The 16,971-nt window shown below is 42.8% G+C and overlaps 2 protein-coding genes across 3 annotated transcripts; both read right to left on the bottom strand.

The window, feature by feature from the left end:
* Nucleotides 1-302: 302 nt before the first annotated feature.
* LOC134546539 (glutathione S-transferase-like) lies at nt 303-6,131 on the bottom strand. Its single transcript, XM_063389360.1, has 7 exons — nt 6,004-6,131; nt 4,836-4,948; nt 4,116-4,167; nt 2,195-2,327; nt 1,771-1,912; nt 1,022-1,153; nt 303-704 (listed from the first exon to the last, which is right to left on the bottom strand). The coding sequence occupies exons 2-7, from the start codon at nt 4,920-4,922 to the stop codon at nt 582-584; spliced, it is 669 nt and encodes a 222-aa protein (XP_063245430.1). The 5' UTR covers nt 4,923-4,948; nt 6,004-6,131; the 3' UTR covers nt 303-581.
* A 2,420-nt stretch (nt 6,132-8,551) lies between these two features.
* Nucleotides 8,552-16,359, bottom strand: LOC134546538 (glutathione S-transferase-like). 2 transcript variants are annotated; one of them, XM_063389357.1, is made up of 7 exons: nt 16,229-16,359; nt 14,410-14,522; nt 13,687-13,738; nt 11,775-11,907; nt 10,758-10,899; nt 9,294-9,425; nt 8,552-8,970 (listed from the first exon to the last, which is right to left on the bottom strand). In XM_063389357.1, exons 2-7 carry the CDS (start codon nt 14,494-14,496, stop codon nt 8,848-8,850), a joined length of 669 nt encoding a protein of 222 aa, XP_063245427.1. In that variant the 5' UTR covers nt 14,497-14,522; nt 16,229-16,359; the 3' UTR covers nt 8,552-8,847. The 2 variants fall into 2 exon arrangements, with proteins under 2 accessions (XP_063245427.1, XP_063245428.1); XM_063389358.1 differs by lacking the exon at nt 16,229-16,359 and adding an exon at nt 15,983-16,003.
* Between the last annotated feature and the right edge of the window lie 612 nt (nt 16,360-16,971).

Here is a 16,971-nt window from a genome sequence, read left to right on the forward strand (position 1 = left end):
CTGAAAAAGGAAACATTGGTCAAACTGCAGTACAAGAGTTTCAGTGTCTAGTGACAAAGCAGAAGTGCTGAAGGACCTCTGGTCTAAGCATATTTCCTGTTAATCTCAGAGGAAAGCTGAATCCAAACCCTTCATCCTCAGCTAACCAGAACCTGCAGGCTTTTCCTGCCATTCCCCAGAAAAAAAAATAGATTACCTACTGTTAGGGATAATCTCTCCTAGTTTTCCAACAATTCTTGGGAATGCCAGAAAAAAAGATTCAGACAGACCTCAAGCACAGGAGTAGCAGCAAGAAATCAATGAACATTTGGGCTTTGAGTATAAATATGAGACTTTATTTAGGTATTCTTGTTAGTTATTTAAGGTATCGTGTGTTGTTCAATATACCCCTGATCAGTGAACTATTTCCTTTGCTGGTAGGCTCATGTAGCTTTACGTTGAAGTGTCTGCAGTAGGCTGAAACCACTCCTGTAGCTAGGGAAAGAGAGATCAAACCCCTTTTTTTCACTCTTCCATTCATATGACTTTGTCACTATGAGGAAACACAAAGAAATACAGCTTGTATGGCTTTAGATTGCTGATCAGGAGCGGAATATTTTTATCGCTTTGGCTACATCTTCCTCTCGTGTTGGTGGTTTCCTCTGGCTGCCAGGCTGTAGGAATTTCTTTATTGTGGGAATATTGCTTATTCTTGCTTTGAAGCTCTACAAAACAAATCCAGAACAGAACAGTGCTTAAGAATCATTGCAACTGTCACACATTTCAGTTATCCAGGCTCTAAAAGTCACATTCCAGCTTGATGCTGCAGAAGAAATTACATGCTTCCTCCTCTTCTGCTTTTGGGGTTGTAATGACAAAAGGTGGCATAAAACAAACAGTACCTGAGGCCAGCTAAAGTACTTAGGACATTTGATTATTCTGCATGTCACTTCTGACCCTCCCACTCCCCCACATTTGTCAGCCAGTTTAAATCAGTGTTCCTTTCCAATTCATTATCCATTCAAGCTGCACATTCATTTACCTGCAAGAGAGGAAATTTGGCAAGTATATCAGGTTTGTGCTCCTCTGCCATTAAAATGATTTCAAGTAGCTGAACATCTGCCCTGCTGAGCTGGTTGCCAACCAGAAAGTCTTTCCCATGGTCTTTCAAAACCTAGAAACACAAAACCAGAAGGAGATGATGTCTTTTCTCTGTGTTACTTAACATGAAATCTTCAAAGCAGGGTCACACATTACATAGAGTTGTAAAGAAGGAACTGCAGTTCAAACACCTGTAGTACAAACAATGATCTGATGGCACTGCCATCCTAGGCATAATCTATCAGCTCTTTCTCTTCTACATTTCTGTCTGGCAGCTCAGTTGTGCTCATCTAGATTTGGCTGCTGTAGCTACATTGAAGGCTAAGTTCTATGAGATACAGAAGGAACTGTAATGCTTTTACAGAGCATGTATGGCTGAGGGGCATCTGTACTTCAGGAGGAAACTTGATGTCTGAAACTGTCTGAAACAACGCACAGATTGAAACAGGGATATTTGTGGAGCTCAGTGTGTGCTGGGGTTTTGCAGCTTTACTTCTCTCCCAGCTTTGAAGTGCCTTCTGTCCTCTCTGTAGTGTCCAGTCTCCATCTTACTCCCAGCACCACCAAAACCAGGGCATTTATATTCCTATGGTAGTTTTGCTTCCGTGTTCTATGATAAAACTTGTGTGGATGCAGGATAGATATTGAAGGGAAAAGCATTAATTGAGCGATAATCTCATTGCCACATACCTTCTCAAAGACAGGGAAATATCTGTTTTCTGCCTTGTCCATCATATTAGCAAAATGTTGATCCTTTTTGTCAGCTGGTTGGATAACATACATAATGAGTAACTCGTTCAGATCGAACATTCCTTCCACATACATGTCGATTCTGAAAGGAAAACAAAAACTTGGTCAGGTCAAACACAGGAGGTCTGAGCAGCACAAAAACTCCTGGTGTAACTACACTGAGGTGCTGGGAAATCCCTGCCTCTTCTCTCACACACACAAATCCGGTCCAAGTTCCCCCAGGAATGCAGTTGTATTGGGGGCAGCTTGGCTGAAAGACTGCTCTCTCCCACTGAATCTGCCTGGGAGCTGGCATGTCCTTGTGTCACACTGAGCTACAGAGTGAGCTGGGCTCTAACAAGCAGAGGTGGTACTGTTACAGTACAGGGCTCTCTCCTTCAGGTCCTTCCCATAGAGGTTGTGCTTCGTTGCGATGTAGTTCAGGATGGCTCTGGTCTGCACCATCTTCATCCCGTCAATCTCCACCATTGGCACTTGCTGAAAGAGCAGGGATCCATCTAGGGGAAAGGGAAAAACACAAGGAGACTCTCAGTCCCTGCACAAGAACCAGGAGCGTGTGTTAGGCACACTAACCACATGTATTACTTTTTATTTACAACCTGAATCCCTTAGGCTGGATAAAAAAATCCCAAGGTCATCAAATCCAGCTTTAAAGCCAACAATTCCTTAATTTCACCACTAAACCATGTCCCCAAGTGCACATCCACACACAGTGACTGCACCATTTCCTTGGGCAGCCTGTTCCAATGCTTGACTACCCTTTTGGTGGCAACCTTCCTCATTCCTACAAGAAGGCATGGAAAATGCTCCCCATGCAACAGCCTTTTCTTAGAGACATGTTAATTACTTCACACTAGAGCAATGATCTTGTGGAAATTTCAGATTTGAGGAAACAGCCAATTGCAGAACTTTTAGCTGGCACACACTGAAAAATACATGCACTGCATGTCCCAAACACAGGTGATTTTCATGGAGGTTAATACAGAGGAGAAGGACTGAAGGATCTGGTCCATCCAGCTTCTGTCATGTTCTGCAAAGTGTATCTGGACTTTCTAAGCACTGGCCAACACACAATGCAATGAGAAGGAAAATAAATAATAGCGAATATAAAAAGAAACAAATGTCTTTGATACTACTTTACTGACTTTTCAAATGGCATCTCATTGGTACAGGCATGAAGTGGGGAACAATGACTGAGTTCCATGACATTCCTGCAAAACCCAAATATCACTTGGACAGAGGCTGGAGCCATGCAACTCTTTTTGCTGGCATTTTGACTCATTTCCTCTAGCAGGGAAGAAGTCAAAATACCTCCAGAAAGAGAGAGATCAGCTCAGAGAAGCGAGGAAGTGGTTTGTCTGTAGGGAATCATATTCGTTGACTCAGATAACTGATCAGCAATGTCCCTCTTTGTAGCCATTGTAAGACAATCATACAGGGAAACTGTCTGCTAGTAATAAGGGTGATTTATCTTTCTGCTTGTGTCCCAAAATACTTCTTGAAAGGCAGTCTGTAACAGGGGGACCAAGACATTCTTCCTAAAGGACGGCAGCACTGCAAGTGCTACCCCTGTCTCAGATTGCTGCTGACAGGCCAGGTGAAGAGCACAGACAGGCCATTTGGTGTGGAGGAAACATGATTGCCATGTTCAGGAAGATGGAAGCTGAAGCTGGCACGGTGGGGGGTTGCCTTGGGAGGCAGGAGCACAGCAGAGGTCAACTCAGAAATCTGGAACTCTGTTTTCATGTGGATTATAAAACAACAACTTTGCAGGCAACCTAAAATGCCAGTGAATTTCAAGAGGATCTGATGACAGCAGCCTGTATTGCAGTAGGATGGAAGGCAATGGACACAAGCTGAAGCCAAGGAGAGTCAACCATCTGAAGTGAAAGAAAGGCTCTTGGGCAGTGGGGGTTGTCCACACAAGCTGTAAATTCTCCATGCTTGGAGATACTCAAAGCCCAGCTGGACATGGTCCTGGGTAACTGGCTGCAGGTGGCCTTGCTTGAAGAGGGGAGGTGAAGCAGAGAGTCTTGAGAGGTCCCTTCTGACCTCAGCCTTTCTGTGAGTCAGTGAAGGTTGAAGCAACTGGGTGGATGATACTGCCTATCACACTGCAGTGTGCACCTCTGAGACCTCAGGTACAATCCAGTTAAGAGATTTTCATTTTAAGACATTAAGACTTCAGAATTCTTAGGTGTTCTCACACAAGTAATTCTAATTTTAGTTCTGATTGTTGTTATTACTATTGCTGTTGTTATTCTTTCAAAGTAAAAGAAACTTACCCGTCTGTAACTTTGTTAGATCCTCCTTTTTTTCCACATAAGACTCTTCAAACTGCAGGAAGGAGTGAAGAAAAGTTCTGTTGTCAGTCTATGATTTAGCTTCTTCCCCATTTAGGTAAAGAAGGCCTAAAGGAATATGTTTTGGGCAATTTTATTTTTAAAAATATGAATCATACTTGAAAGCTGTCAGGCACATTGGCCACCACTATAACAGAAACCCATGGCTCCTGAAACACCCAGATTGCCATACTCCATCTCTGGTTTAGTATCAGAATCAGTCAGAGGTAAAAAAAATTACTCCTTATTTTACAATATACAGTACCTTCAGGGGTTAACTACAGTGTAGGAGCAATAATAATCTCTTGTTATTCTGGACATTGTAATTTGACTGAAGGTACTCAGAATTGCAGGTGCTTGACCTGTGTGATCAGAAGATAAGAAGCCAGGTTCTGCTGCTGGAGGTTTGAATTTCTTCTTTCCCTAGCTCCAGGGGAGAAGCATTTGTGGTGTTACCAGGGGGCTTTGCACAGGATGTGTGGAAGTGAGACAGGAACTTGCCCCTGCTTAGGGTGAGCTCGTGGTCACTGCTGGCTTGCTCAGCAATGCACTAAATGCATTGAATGAAATGAAATGAAACTGCTGCTCAGTCACCCTTTCCATAAGGAACAGTAAAAGCACATCTGTGTCACAGGATCTCAGTAGAAAAGACCAGAGGCAAACCTCAACCCCAGCTGCTGCCAGCAGCCACCGAATTGGTTCCATTCGGCCCCGTCCATTGAAGTAGTGCAGCCTGGGTTTTCCAGACATGTTTCCACTGCCTGATTTCCTAGGATCTGCAATGAAGAAATCAGTTTTGCAGTTTTCTGTCTCTATGTGGCTCCCAAAGTTGTCTTGTTTGGAACCATGATTCATCATTTAGGTTTGAGACTTTAATCAATTAACAGAGGAGCTGAAAGATTATATTGAGACACTGCCTTGTATCATTCTGCCTTCAAATGTTTCTTACACTTGCAGAAGAGTTAAGCAGAACTCTGTACTTAAAGCAATTGGCCCAGTCAGAGAATCAAAACCATTTGCATCCAAAGTGTTGTGTTCTGACCAAAAAGCAGAGGGTGCTCTCTGAGTATTTTGGCATTATCTCAGAATACAGTTTACTGTTTAATCAGAATACATGCTATAAACTCAGCAATTGTTGTGCTTTCTCCAGCAGCCATCATGCTCCAGTATAACTGGCCAGGAAGGAATTCTTTCCCCCAGTCAACCTCTTTTCCAACACTCCCTGCTTCTGTAATTTCTTTAGACAAGCGTCGAAAAACATAGAAATGAATCCTGCCTCTGGTAACATCAGATTTGCCTTTACCACAGGCACAGCCAGAGGGCAATACTTGCTTGGTCCAGCTCCAGCTCTGCTGGAGTTTCAAGCAACAACAGTTTCCAGGCAGGAACTTACAGCAACAAGAGCTTCTAGGCAGACTGTCACCCACCCCACTCAGAACCACGCGTGCACATCAGCCACAAACACACACAAACAGTGCCCAGCCTATGCCAGCCTCACACCTACTGACACCCTGTCACAGCAAAGCTGCAGCATTAACAGCAGCGAAAGGAAAACACCCAAGCCCCCACCATATTCCCTTGTAAATAACATTTCACCTTCTCTGCAGTGGGAAGGAGGAGGTCAGAGGAAACACTCCCCACTTTTGAGATCTACATTCCTTTTTCTTAAAGCTGTACACTTCAAAAGCAGCTGATTAAAAATTTAACATTTGATACCCATAAACCATGTTAGAAACAATGTACATGCACACATTTAATCTATAAAATCTTTCACTGACTGATTTTCACATACAACAATTCCTTGCATGTCCAAAATAATATCCCCACTTACCTTGTGCACAGTGTAACTCACTCTAAGCGCTCTGCTGTTCTGCTTTGAGATTATATAACTCTGTAGCCCCTCCTATAAAGAATTGCAAACACTTTTCTGCAAATAGGAAACTTCTCTCCCTTAGGCAAACAAAACCAATTAGCTCTGTTTAGTTACTTCTCACCTACAAAAGATAATGTCCTGACTAATGCTGACTGTGTACAAACAGTAGATGAGAGGTCATGATCATTGGACACATCTGTGCCAGCACAAAATGGTAATATGCCTCCTATTTTCATTGCTTGGTACCATGCTAGTTAAGAATGTTTATGATGGCTGAAAAGCTCACTCAGTGTAAACAAAAATACTGCCATGGCAATCAAACTTTTATTTGAAGTTTTTTTTTACTTTTTGCATTTTGCCACATAAGTCACATCAACTAATTCAGCTCTAATCTTTCACAAACCTCTTTGCCTTCTATAGTGTATATTCCTTCAGGAAACCTCTGCAAAGTTTCGTCTCTGGACATCAGGGTGACTTTAGAATTTTTTTTTCTGTAAAACATGGTTCTAGGGTGACTTTATGATGCTTGTATCCCCAGTTGTCTGTCCTGTCTGTACTGTATATTGGGTTCTGTGCCTTTCAGACTGGCTCTGAGAGCAAAGCAGGGAACGAAGAAGCGCCAAGTTTGTTCTGAAAACAGCTCTCACTCCTGCACATTCCTCTCTGGACTGTGTTCATCTGAGGCACAGACTGTCTGCTGGGATAGAGATCTTTTTTTGCTTTTTACTTAGTTTTAGCTAGCTAGGGCAGAGAAGTTCCCTGGACTGTGTTTTTTCCCTTTTTCTTGGGATTCTTTGAATCTGCTCCAGAATGAAAACCCCAGAGCAGCACCGAGGGCTGGCACCTGCGGCCCACTGGGCCTGGGCCTCCAGAGGGACTGGGACTGATAAAGAACTGAGTGACCTGAGCCACCCACGACAAGGATTTTCTTAGGTTTACCATCTCTGTTCAGAGCAGCGAGAGGTTTTATTGTTTCATATTATTCATTCTTTATGCTTATGGACATTTTGTTGTTAAGTTTTTTCCACTTTTCTCCAAAGAAGTTCTTATCTCGGCTGGGAAGAAAAGCTTTTAAGACCGGCTGGGGAGAAAAGCTTTTAAGTTTGCTTTCCAGAAGGACCCTATTCAGAAGTTTCCTCCCAAATTTGCCCTAAACCAGGACAATAATGTTTCCCTGAATTTGACTCACTGAAAATATACACCAAAGACAACTGTGAGAGACAGTGAATGAAGAGTGCCATCAGAAGGCAGACGGCACTCTGCACTCTGGACTGCTTTCTTTGGTCAACAGTATTGATTTCAAAAAGTCAATACAGAATAATCCCCATGCACCATCCTGCCTATCTAATCTACATAGTAAATATTGATGTAGGCATTACCTCCAGTCAAGGTCAATATATACGTTCAAAATTTTGCTGAATTGCCCTTAACATAATTGCAAGATGGGATATTCTTCTAATGTTACACAGGGAGGTTGTATAAATTGCAGTGTGTCACAGAATACAATTGGTTGTTGCAGTACGAGGGGCTTTCTCCTTCATGTCCTTCCTGTACACTAGTTGCAAGTGTTGTCTGAATGCTTCAGTGAGGCAGAAGGGAAGCAGATTGAGTAACAACTCTCTTTAATACATGCTTTGCTGCTGAAAAACATGAGTTCATATCCTTTTTTGATGACAAAAACTGGTTCCAGCTGCATGACATTTCTTATGAAGAAACAATTGGCCTTAGAAAGAGCTAAAGTGTCCTGAGTTCGCCCAGCTGAAAACTGACACTAGTTTTAGCTAGATTTAGAGCACTTGCTCCTTCTTTTCTGAACCTGGTGTATTCGGTGTTTAAATAATATCACAGGATCATCGAATGGTTTTGGTTAGAAGGGACCTTTAAAGATCATCTAGTTCCAACCCTCCTGCAGGAACATCTTTCATGACATAAATGCACGTTTCTATCAAAGTTCAACAGTTTTGCTAACCTCAGTAGTGGAGCTTGATTTAAGTGATTACAATGAACAACTCCAGTACACCTAGTATAAAATGGGGTTTAATATACAGTGGTGTAAGTCAATATGGATTCCTACATTCCAAGGTCTCACTAACACCTGACACTCTCCTGACTCCTTCCTCAATAAGTTTTACACTGGAAACAAGCATTTGTTCCTCAGAGTCTGCAAAGTGCTTTTAGCTGCTACAAGAGACCTTCTGAAAAAGGAAAGATTGGTCAAACTGCAGTACAAGAGTTTCAGTGTCTAGTGACAAAGCAGAAGTGCTGAAGGACATCTGGTCTAAGCATATTCCCTGTTAAGCTAAGAGGAAGGCTGAATCCAAACCCTTCATCCTCAGCTAACCAGAACCTGCAGGCTTTTCCTGCCATTCCCCAGAAAAAAATAGATTACCTTCTGTTTGGGATAATCTCTCCTAATTTTCCAACATTTCCTGGAAATGCCAGAAAAACAGACTCAGACAGACCTCAGGCACAGGAGTAGCAGCAAGAAATCAATGAACATTTGGGCTTTGAGTATCAATATGAGACTTTATTTAGGTATTCTCTTTAGTTATTTAAGGCATCGTGTGTTGTCCAATATACCCCTGATCAGTGAACTATTTCCTTTGCTGGTAGGCTCATGTAGCTTTACGTTGAAGTGTCTGCAGTAGGCTAAAACCACTCCTGTAGCTAGGGAAAGAGAGATCAAACCCCTTTTTTTCACTCCTTCTATTAATTTGACATTGCCACATTTTTCATGAGTTTCACTTTGCTACGTGTATGCAAATACGATGAAATAGTGTTTCTGTAGCTTTAGAGTGCTGCTCAGGAGTAGAAAATTCTCATCACTTTGTCCACAACATCGTCATCTGATGGTGGTTTCCTCTGGCTTCCAGGCTGTAGGAATTTCTTTATTGTGGGGATTTTACTTACTCTTGCTTTGAAGCTCTACAAAACAAAACCAAAACAGAACAGTGCTTAAGAATCATTGCAACTGTCACACATTTCAATGTTATCCATGCTCTGAAAGTCACATTCCAGCTTGATGCTGCAGAAGAAATTACATGCTTCCTCCTCTTCTGCTTCTGGGGTTGTAGTGACAGAACGTGGCAATAACAGTGAGTATGTGAGGGAGGCCAGCCAAAAGTTCTTAGGGTGCCTGAATATTCTCCATGTCACTTCTGACCCTCCCACTCCCCCATATTTGTCAGCCAGTTTAAATCAGTGTTCCTTTCTAATTCATTATCCATTCAAACTGTCCATTCATTTACCTGCAAGAGAGGAAATTTGGCAAGTACATCGGGCTTCCACTCTTCTACCATTAAAATGATTTCAAGTAACAGAACATCTGCCCTGCTGAGCTGGTTGCCAACCAGAAAGTCTTTCCCATGGTCTTTCAAAACCTAAAAACACAAAACCAGAAGGAGATGATGTCTTTTCTCTGTGTTACTTAGCATGATATTTTCAAAGCAGGGTCATACATTACATAGAGTTGTCTGTGAAAGAAGGAACTGCAGTTCAAACACCTGTAGTACAAACAATGATCTGATGGCACTGTCATCCTAGGCATAATCTATCAGCTGTTTTACATTTCTGTCTGGCAGCTCAGTTGTGCTCATCTAGATTTGGCTGCTGTAGCTGCATTCAAGGCTAAGCTGTATGAGATGCAGAAGTGTTGCGCTGTGTTTTATGAGGTAAGATTTCATTCCTGTAAATGATTTTTCCCTGCCCCCCCTCCCCCTCCCCAGGTTTGGGTCAGTCCTCCCTTTTCCCCAGATCCCCAGAACCTTCTACACCCTCCCCAGAGACATGTGCATCAACGAAAGGGGCTTTACGCCCTCGGAGGAATTCCAGAGAGGGGCCTCGAGTGATAGGAGAAAAACAAAGGAAGTGCATCCCCCTAGAAGAACACTGGCACCCCTTAATGTGCTTCTACCTGAATTGTCTCCTTCCCTGTGCTCTCATTAGTGGTCCCTTGGTTCCTTCCCACTCCTCCCCAAATAAAAGGGACAGCAGGCCACATGGTCTGGGTCAGCCGGGGTTCCTTTGACTGGTTCAGAGCTCAAGCTGGAGCTCAAATAAACTTTGAACTAAGAAAACCCCCCTGCCATCCAGCTCCTGCTCTTTTTGCCTGGTCCAGTTTCTCAGTAAGCGAACACCTAGGAAAGCGATCTCCTTTGCCCAGGTTCCTGGGGGTCTGCAGCTACTGCATCCATTCTCGCTTTGGGACAAGTCAGGACTTGGGCCAACACGTGGCACAGGTGTAACAGATCGCAGCTACTAAGCCAAGAGAGGGATCTCTGCAGGTAATTTCAGCAGCTGTCCCTGTGGGCATCAGCTAGACTAGGCCAGTAGAGGTCCCATTCCATGAAGTAGGCTCACAACCCTGCATAGGAGGAACTGTAATGCTTTTACAGAGCATGTATGGTAGAGGGGCATCTGCACTTCAGGAGGAAACTTGATGTCTGAAACTGTCTGAAACAACACACAGATTGAAACAGATATTTGGGGAGCTCAGTGTGTGCTGGGGGTTTGCAGCTTTACAATTCTCCCAGCTTTGAAGTGCTTTCTGTCCCCTCTGTAGTGTCCAGTCTCCATCTTACTCCCAGCACCACCAAAACCAGGGAATTTATTTTCCTGTGCTAGTTTTCCTTCTGTGTTCCACCATAAAACCTCTGGATACAGGATATTGAAGGTAACAGCATCAATTGAGCAACAATCTTGTTGCCACATACCTTCTCAAAGACAGGGAAGTATCTGTTTTCTGCCTTGTCCATCATATTAGCAAAATGTTGATCCTTTTTGTCAGCTGGTTGGATTTCATATGTCATGAGTAAGTCATTGAGATCGAACATTCCTTCCACATACATATCAATTCTGAAAGGAAAACAAAAACTTGGTCAGGTCAAACACAGGAGGTCTGAGCAGCACAACAACTCCTGGTGTAACCTCACTGAGGTGCTGGAAAATTCCTGCCTCTTCTCTCCCACACACAGAAATCTTGGCCAAGTCCCTCCAGGAATGCAGTTGCATTTGGGGCAGGCAGAGGGGCAGCTTGGCTGAAAGACAAATGCAAAAGTCCTCAGCAAAACCTAAAGACTGCACCCCTTTCACTTCTTTCTGGGGCTGAAACCTGTCTGGACTATGGGGTTTTGAACCTGACTACAAAATTGTCATGTGTGTCATCCAAAGTTGTGTCAGAAAACCAATCAGATAGGATAAGTTGAGCAGCAGGTCCATACCATTTCTAGCAACTATCTTGACATGTGTTTAGCAGTGCTTATTAATTTGAAGCATTCCAAAATACCTCAAGTCAAAACATGTGCCCTATGAGTCCTGTCCTTTAACAACCTGTTATGAACTCCAATTCTATACGAATTCCTGGTCATTAGAGAGAGGAGGGCTTTTCTTTCCTTAAAAGACATTGCCCTGAATGAGATGAGGAGAAAATGATGCTGCTGATAGCTGCAGCAGAAAATGAAGAGCAGCATCAGTGAGACAATCTGCCCCCCTGACTGCTTTCTTCGGACAACTGCATTGACCTCTGACTGATGATGCAGGGCCTTGCTTGCCCTGTCTAATCCAGCTGGCTGTCACTGCTGTAGGCATCACCTGCAGTCACAGACAGCTCATGCTGCACAGAGCACTGCTCTCTCCCACTGAATCTGCCTGGGAGCTGGCATGTCCTTGTGTCACACTGAGCTACAGAGTGAGCTGGGCTCTAACAAGCAGAGGTGGTACTGTTACAGTACAGGGCTCTCTCCTTCAGGTCCTTCCCATAGAGGTTGTGCTTCGTTGCGATGTAGTTCAGGATGGCTCTGGTCTGCACCATCTTCATCCCGTCAATCTCCACCATTGGCACTTGCTGAAAGAGCAGGGATCCATCTAGGGGAAAGGGAAAAACACAAGGAGACTCTCAGTCCCTGCACAAGAACCAGGAGTGTGTGTTAGGCACACTAACCACATGTATTACTTTTTATTTACAACCTGAATCCCTTAGGCTGGATAAAAAAATCCCAAGGTCATCAAATCCAGCTTTAAAGCCAACAATTCCTTAATTTCACCACTAAACCATGTCCCCAAGTGCACATCCACACACAGTGACTGCACCATTTCCTTGGGCAGCCTGTTCCAATGCTTGACTACCCTTTTGGTGGCAACCTTCCTCATTCCTACAAGAAGGCATGGAAAATGCTCCCCATGCAACAGCCTTTTCTTAGAGACATGTTAATTACTTCACACTAGAGCAATGATCTTGTGGAAATTTCAGATTTGAGGAAACAGCCAATTGCAGAACTTTTAGCTGGCACACACTGAAAAATACAAGCACTGCATGTCCCCAAACACAGGTGATTTTCATGGAGGTTAATACAGAGGAGAAGGACTGAAGGATCTGGTCCATCCAGCTTCTGTCATGTTCTGCAAAGTGTATCTGGACTTTCTAAGCACTGGCCAACACACAATGCAATGAGAAGGAAAATAAATAGCGAATATAAAAAGAAACAAATGTCTTTGATACTACTTTACTGACTTTTCAAATGGCATCTCATGGGTACAGGCATGAAGTGGGGAACAATGACTGAGTTCCATGACATTCCTGCAAAACCCAAATATCACTTGGACAGAGGCTGGAGCCATGCAACTCTTTTGCTGGCATGCAGAAGCCTTGTCCTAGCAGGAAAGAAGTCAAAATACCTCCAGAAAGAGAGGGATCAGATAAGTGAGGAAGTGTTTTTGTTGAGGGAATCATATTCGTTGACTCAGATAACTGATCAGCAATGTCCCTCTTTGTAACCATTGTAAGACAATCATGCAGGGAAACTGTCTGCTAGTAACAAGGGTGCATTTATTTTTACGCTTGTGTCCCAAAATACTTTTTGAAAGGCAGCCTGTAACAGGGGGACCAAGACATTCTTCCTAAAAGACGGCAGCACTGCAAGTGCTACCTCTGTCTCAGATTGCTGCTGACAGGCCAGGTGAAGAGCACAGACAGGCCATTTGGTGTGGAGGAAACATGATTGCCATGTTCAGGAAGATGGAAGCTGAAGCTGGCACGGTGGGGGGTTGCCTTGGGAGGCAGGAGCACAGCAGAGGTCAACTCAGAAATCTGGAACTCTGTTTTCATGTGGATTATAAAACAACAACTTTGCAGGCAACCTAAAATGCCAATGAATTTCAAGAGGATCTGATGACAGCAGCCTGTATTGCAGTAGGATGGAAGGCAATGGACACAAGCTGAAGCAAAGGAGAGTCAACCATCTGAAGTGAAAGAAAGGCTCTTGGGCAGTGGGGGATGTCCACACAAGCTGTAAATTCTCCATGCTTGGAGATACTCAAAGCCCAGCTGGACATGGTCCTGGGTAACTGGCTGCAGGTGGCCTTGCTTGAAGAGGGGAGGTGAAGCAGAGAGTCTTGAGAGGTCCCTTCTGACCTCAGCCTTTCTGTGAGTCAGTGAAGGTTGAAGCAACTGGGTGGATGATACTGCCTATCACACTGCAGTGTGCACCTCTGAGACCTCAGGTACAATCCAGTTAAGAGATTTTCATTTTGAGACATTAAGACTTCGGAATTCTTAGGCGTTCTCACACAAGTGATTCTAATTTTTATTCTGATTGTTGTTATTACTATTGCTGCTGTTATTCTTTCAAAGTAAAGAAAACTTACCCTTCTGTAATTTTATCAGATCTTCCTTTGTTTCCAGGTAAGATTCTTCAAACTGTAGGAAGCAGAGAAGAAAAGTTCTGTTGTCAATCCATGATTTAGCTTCTTCCTCATATAGGTAAAGAAGGCCTGAAGGGATGTGTTTTGGGCAATTTTATTTTTAAAAATATGAATCATACTTGAAAGCTGTCAGGCACATTGGCCACCACTATAACAGAAACCCATGGCTCCTGAAACACCCAGATTGCCATACTCCATCTCTGGTTTAGTATCAGAATCTGTCAGAGGTTAAAAAAAATATTACACTTCAGTTTACAATTTGCAGTACCTTCAGTGGTAAACTACAGTGTAGGAGCAATAATAATCTCTTGTTATTTTGGACATTGTAATTTGACTGAAGGTACTCAGAATTGCAGGTGCTTGACCTGTGTGATCAGAAGATAAGAAGCCAGGTTCTGCTGCTGGAGGTTTGAATTTCTTCTTTCCCTAGCTCCAGGGGAGAAGCATTTGTGGTGCTACCAGGGGGCTTTGCACAGGATGCGTGGAAGTGAGACAGGAACTTGCCCCTGCTTAGGGTGAGCTCGTGGTCACTGCTGGCTTGCTCAGCAATGCACTAAATGCATTGAATGGAATGAAATGAAACTGCTGCTCAGTCACCCTTTTCATAAGGAACAGTAAAAGCACATCTGTGTCACAGGATCTCAGTAGAAAAGACCAGAGGCAAACCTCAACCCCAGCTGCTGCCAGCAGCCACCGAATTGATTCCATTCGGCCCCGTCCATTGAAGTAGTGCAGCCTGGGTTTTCCAGACATGTTTCCACTGCCTGATTTCCTAGGATCTGCAATGAAGAAATCAGTTTTGCAGTTTTGAGTATTTACCTGGCTTTCAAAGTTGTTGTGATAAACGCCAATCACTCGTTTTTTGAAATTTATGAATATTTAATAAAGAATAAAAATTGGTTACAAAAATATTAATACAATAATAAAAGTTTTAAAAAAAGTTTTCAGAGACAGGACAAATAATGAGACAACAAGAGCAAAGAAGGTAGCCCGGGCTTTTGTCCCCCCTCCCTCCCAGACAAAGGCTAGGAAGGAGAAGGGCCCAGAACAAAGAGAAGTCTTCTTTTTTAAGCCTTCAGTTTATGACTATTCATATCTTACGTAAAACAAGTAATTTTCAGCTGTTTCTTGTCACAAAAGCTTTCTGTTAATTAAAAGAACGCATGAGAGCATACGTCCTTGAGAAAGTTAGGTTCTGTGGATAAGAGGCCATAAATTCTTCTTCACTAGAAGGTTTACAGGCCTCTGTAAGGTTTAGGGGCCTCTGTGAATGTTATCTCTGTGCTGAGGAATTTTTCTTCTTGAGCAAAAAAATATAACACACATACACAGCTTCTATTGTACTATAACTTATTGTTAATTACAAAACTACATTCACTACATTATTCTAATGTTAATATAGTATAACTTTTCTATCTATCAGATTACATATAGTAAATATCTGCGTAGAGCCACATATACAATATGCCTTTTTCACAGTTGTCTTGTTTGGAATCATCATTTATTGTTCAAGACTTTAATCAACTAACAGAGGAGCTGAAAGATTATATTGAGACACTGCCTTGTATCATTCTGCTTTCAAATGTTTCATACACTTGCAGAAGAGTTAAGCAGAACTTTGTACTTAAAGCAATTGGCCCAGTCAGAGAATCAAAACCATTTGCATCCAAAGTGTTGTGTTCTGACCAGAAAGCAGAGGGTGCTCTCTGTGTATGTTGGCATTATCTCAGAATACAGTTTACTGTTTAATCAGAATACATGCTATAAACTCAGCAATTGCTGTGCTTTCTCCAGCAGCCATCATGCTCCAATATAACTGGCCAGGAAGGAATTCTTCCGCCAGTCAACCTCTTTTCCAACACTCCCTGCTTCTGTAATTTCTTTAGACAAGCCTCTAAAGACATAGAAATGAATTCTGCCTCTGGTAATATCAGATTTGCCTTTACCACAGGCACAGCCAGAGGGCAATACTTGCTTGGTCCAGCTCCAGCTCTGCTGGAGTTTCAAGCAACAACAGTTTCCAGGCAGGAACTTACAGCAACAAGAGCTTCTAGGCAGACTGTCACCCACCCCACTCAGAACCACGTGTGCACATCAGCCACAAACACACACAAACAGTGCCCAGCCTATGCCAGCCTCACACCTACTGACACCCTGTCACAGCAAAGCTGCAGCATTAACAGCAGCAAAAGGAAAACACCCAAGCCCCCACCATATTCCCTTGTAAATAACATTCCACCTTCTCTGCAGAGGGAAGGAGGAGGTCAGAGGAAACACTCCCCACTTTTGAGATCTACATTCCTTTTTCTTAAAGCTGTACTCTTCAAAAGCAGCTGATTAAAATTTTAACATTTGATACCCATAAACCATGTTAGAAAAAAATGTACATACACACATTTAATCTATAAAACCTTTCACTGACTGATTTTCACATACAACCTTTCCCTTCATTTTTAGGGAAAAATAAAGAGAAAAACCCACTTACCTTGTGCACAGCGTAACTCACTCTAAACTCTCTGCAGTTCTGCCTTGAGATTATATAACTCTGTAGCCCCTCCTACACAGAGTTCTGTGCAGACGGGAAACTTCTCTCTCTTAAGCAAACAAAACCAATCAGCTCTGTTTAGTTCCTTCTCACCTACAGAAAATAAATTCCTGACTAATGCTGACTGTGTACAAATGGAAGATAGATGAGAGGTCATGATCATTGGACACATCGGTGCCATCACAAAATGTTAATATCCTATTTTTGTTGTTTGGTACCATGCTACTTAAGAATAATTATGACGGCTGAAAAGCTCACTCAATTTAAAAGAATACTGCTATGGCAATCACACTTTTCTTCTAATATTTTCTGGTTTTTTTAGTTTTAACACATTGCCATTTTTCCATAAATCACATCAACTAATTCAGCTCCAATCTTCCACAAGCTTCTATGCCTTCTTTAGTGCATATTCCTTCAGGACACTTCTGCAGAATCACCCTTGGACATCTGGGTTGTTGTTTTTTTCTTTTTCTGTGAGAAATATTTCCCTGAATTTGACTCACTGAAAATACACACCAAGGACAACTGTGAGAGACAGTGAATGAAGAGTGCCATCAGAAGGCAAACTGCACTCTGCACTCCTGACTGCTTTCTTTGGTCAACTGTACTGATTTCAAAAAGTCAGTACATCATACATTCCCATGCAGCCTCCTGCCTATCTAATCCACACAGCTAATACTGCT

Source organism: Prinia subflava, chromosome 2 (genome assembly GCF_021018805.1).
Source record: "Prinia subflava isolate CZ2003 ecotype Zambia chromosome 2, Cam_Psub_1.2, whole genome shotgun sequence".
Taxonomy (NCBI): domain Eukaryota; kingdom Metazoa; phylum Chordata; class Aves; order Passeriformes; family Cisticolidae; genus Prinia; species Prinia subflava.

What these genes read in the sequence shown, in the direction of transcription:
- LOC134546539 (XM_063389360.1), bottom strand. Translation starts at nt 4,922, where the DNA reads ATGTCTGGAAAACCCAGGCTGCACTACTTCAATGGACGGGGCCGAATG. An exon ending in TGGCAGCAGCTGGGGTTGAG is followed by an intron (nt 4,168 to 4,835) that starts GTTTGCCTCTGG and finishes TCCTTCCTGCAG; the next exon opens with TTTGAAGAGTCTTATGTGGA. An exon ending in CCAAATTTCCTCTCTTGCAG is followed by an intron (nt 705 to 1,021) that starts GTAAATGAATGT and finishes TTTGTTTTGTAG; the next exon opens with AGCTTCAAAGCAAGAATAAG.
- LOC134546538 (XM_063389357.1), bottom strand. Translation starts at nt 14,496, where the DNA reads ATGTCTGGAAAACCCAGGCTGCACTACTTCAATGGACGGGGCCGAATG. An exon ending in TCTGATAAAATTACAGAAGG is followed by an intron (nt 11,908 to 13,686) that starts GTAAGTTTTCTT and finishes CCTTTCCCCTAG; the next exon opens with ATGGATCCCTGCTCTTTCAG. An exon ending in GACCTGAAGGAGAGAGCCCT is followed by an intron (nt 10,900 to 11,774) that starts GTACTGTAACAG and finishes TTTTCCTTTCAG; the next exon opens with AATTGATATGTATGTGGAAG.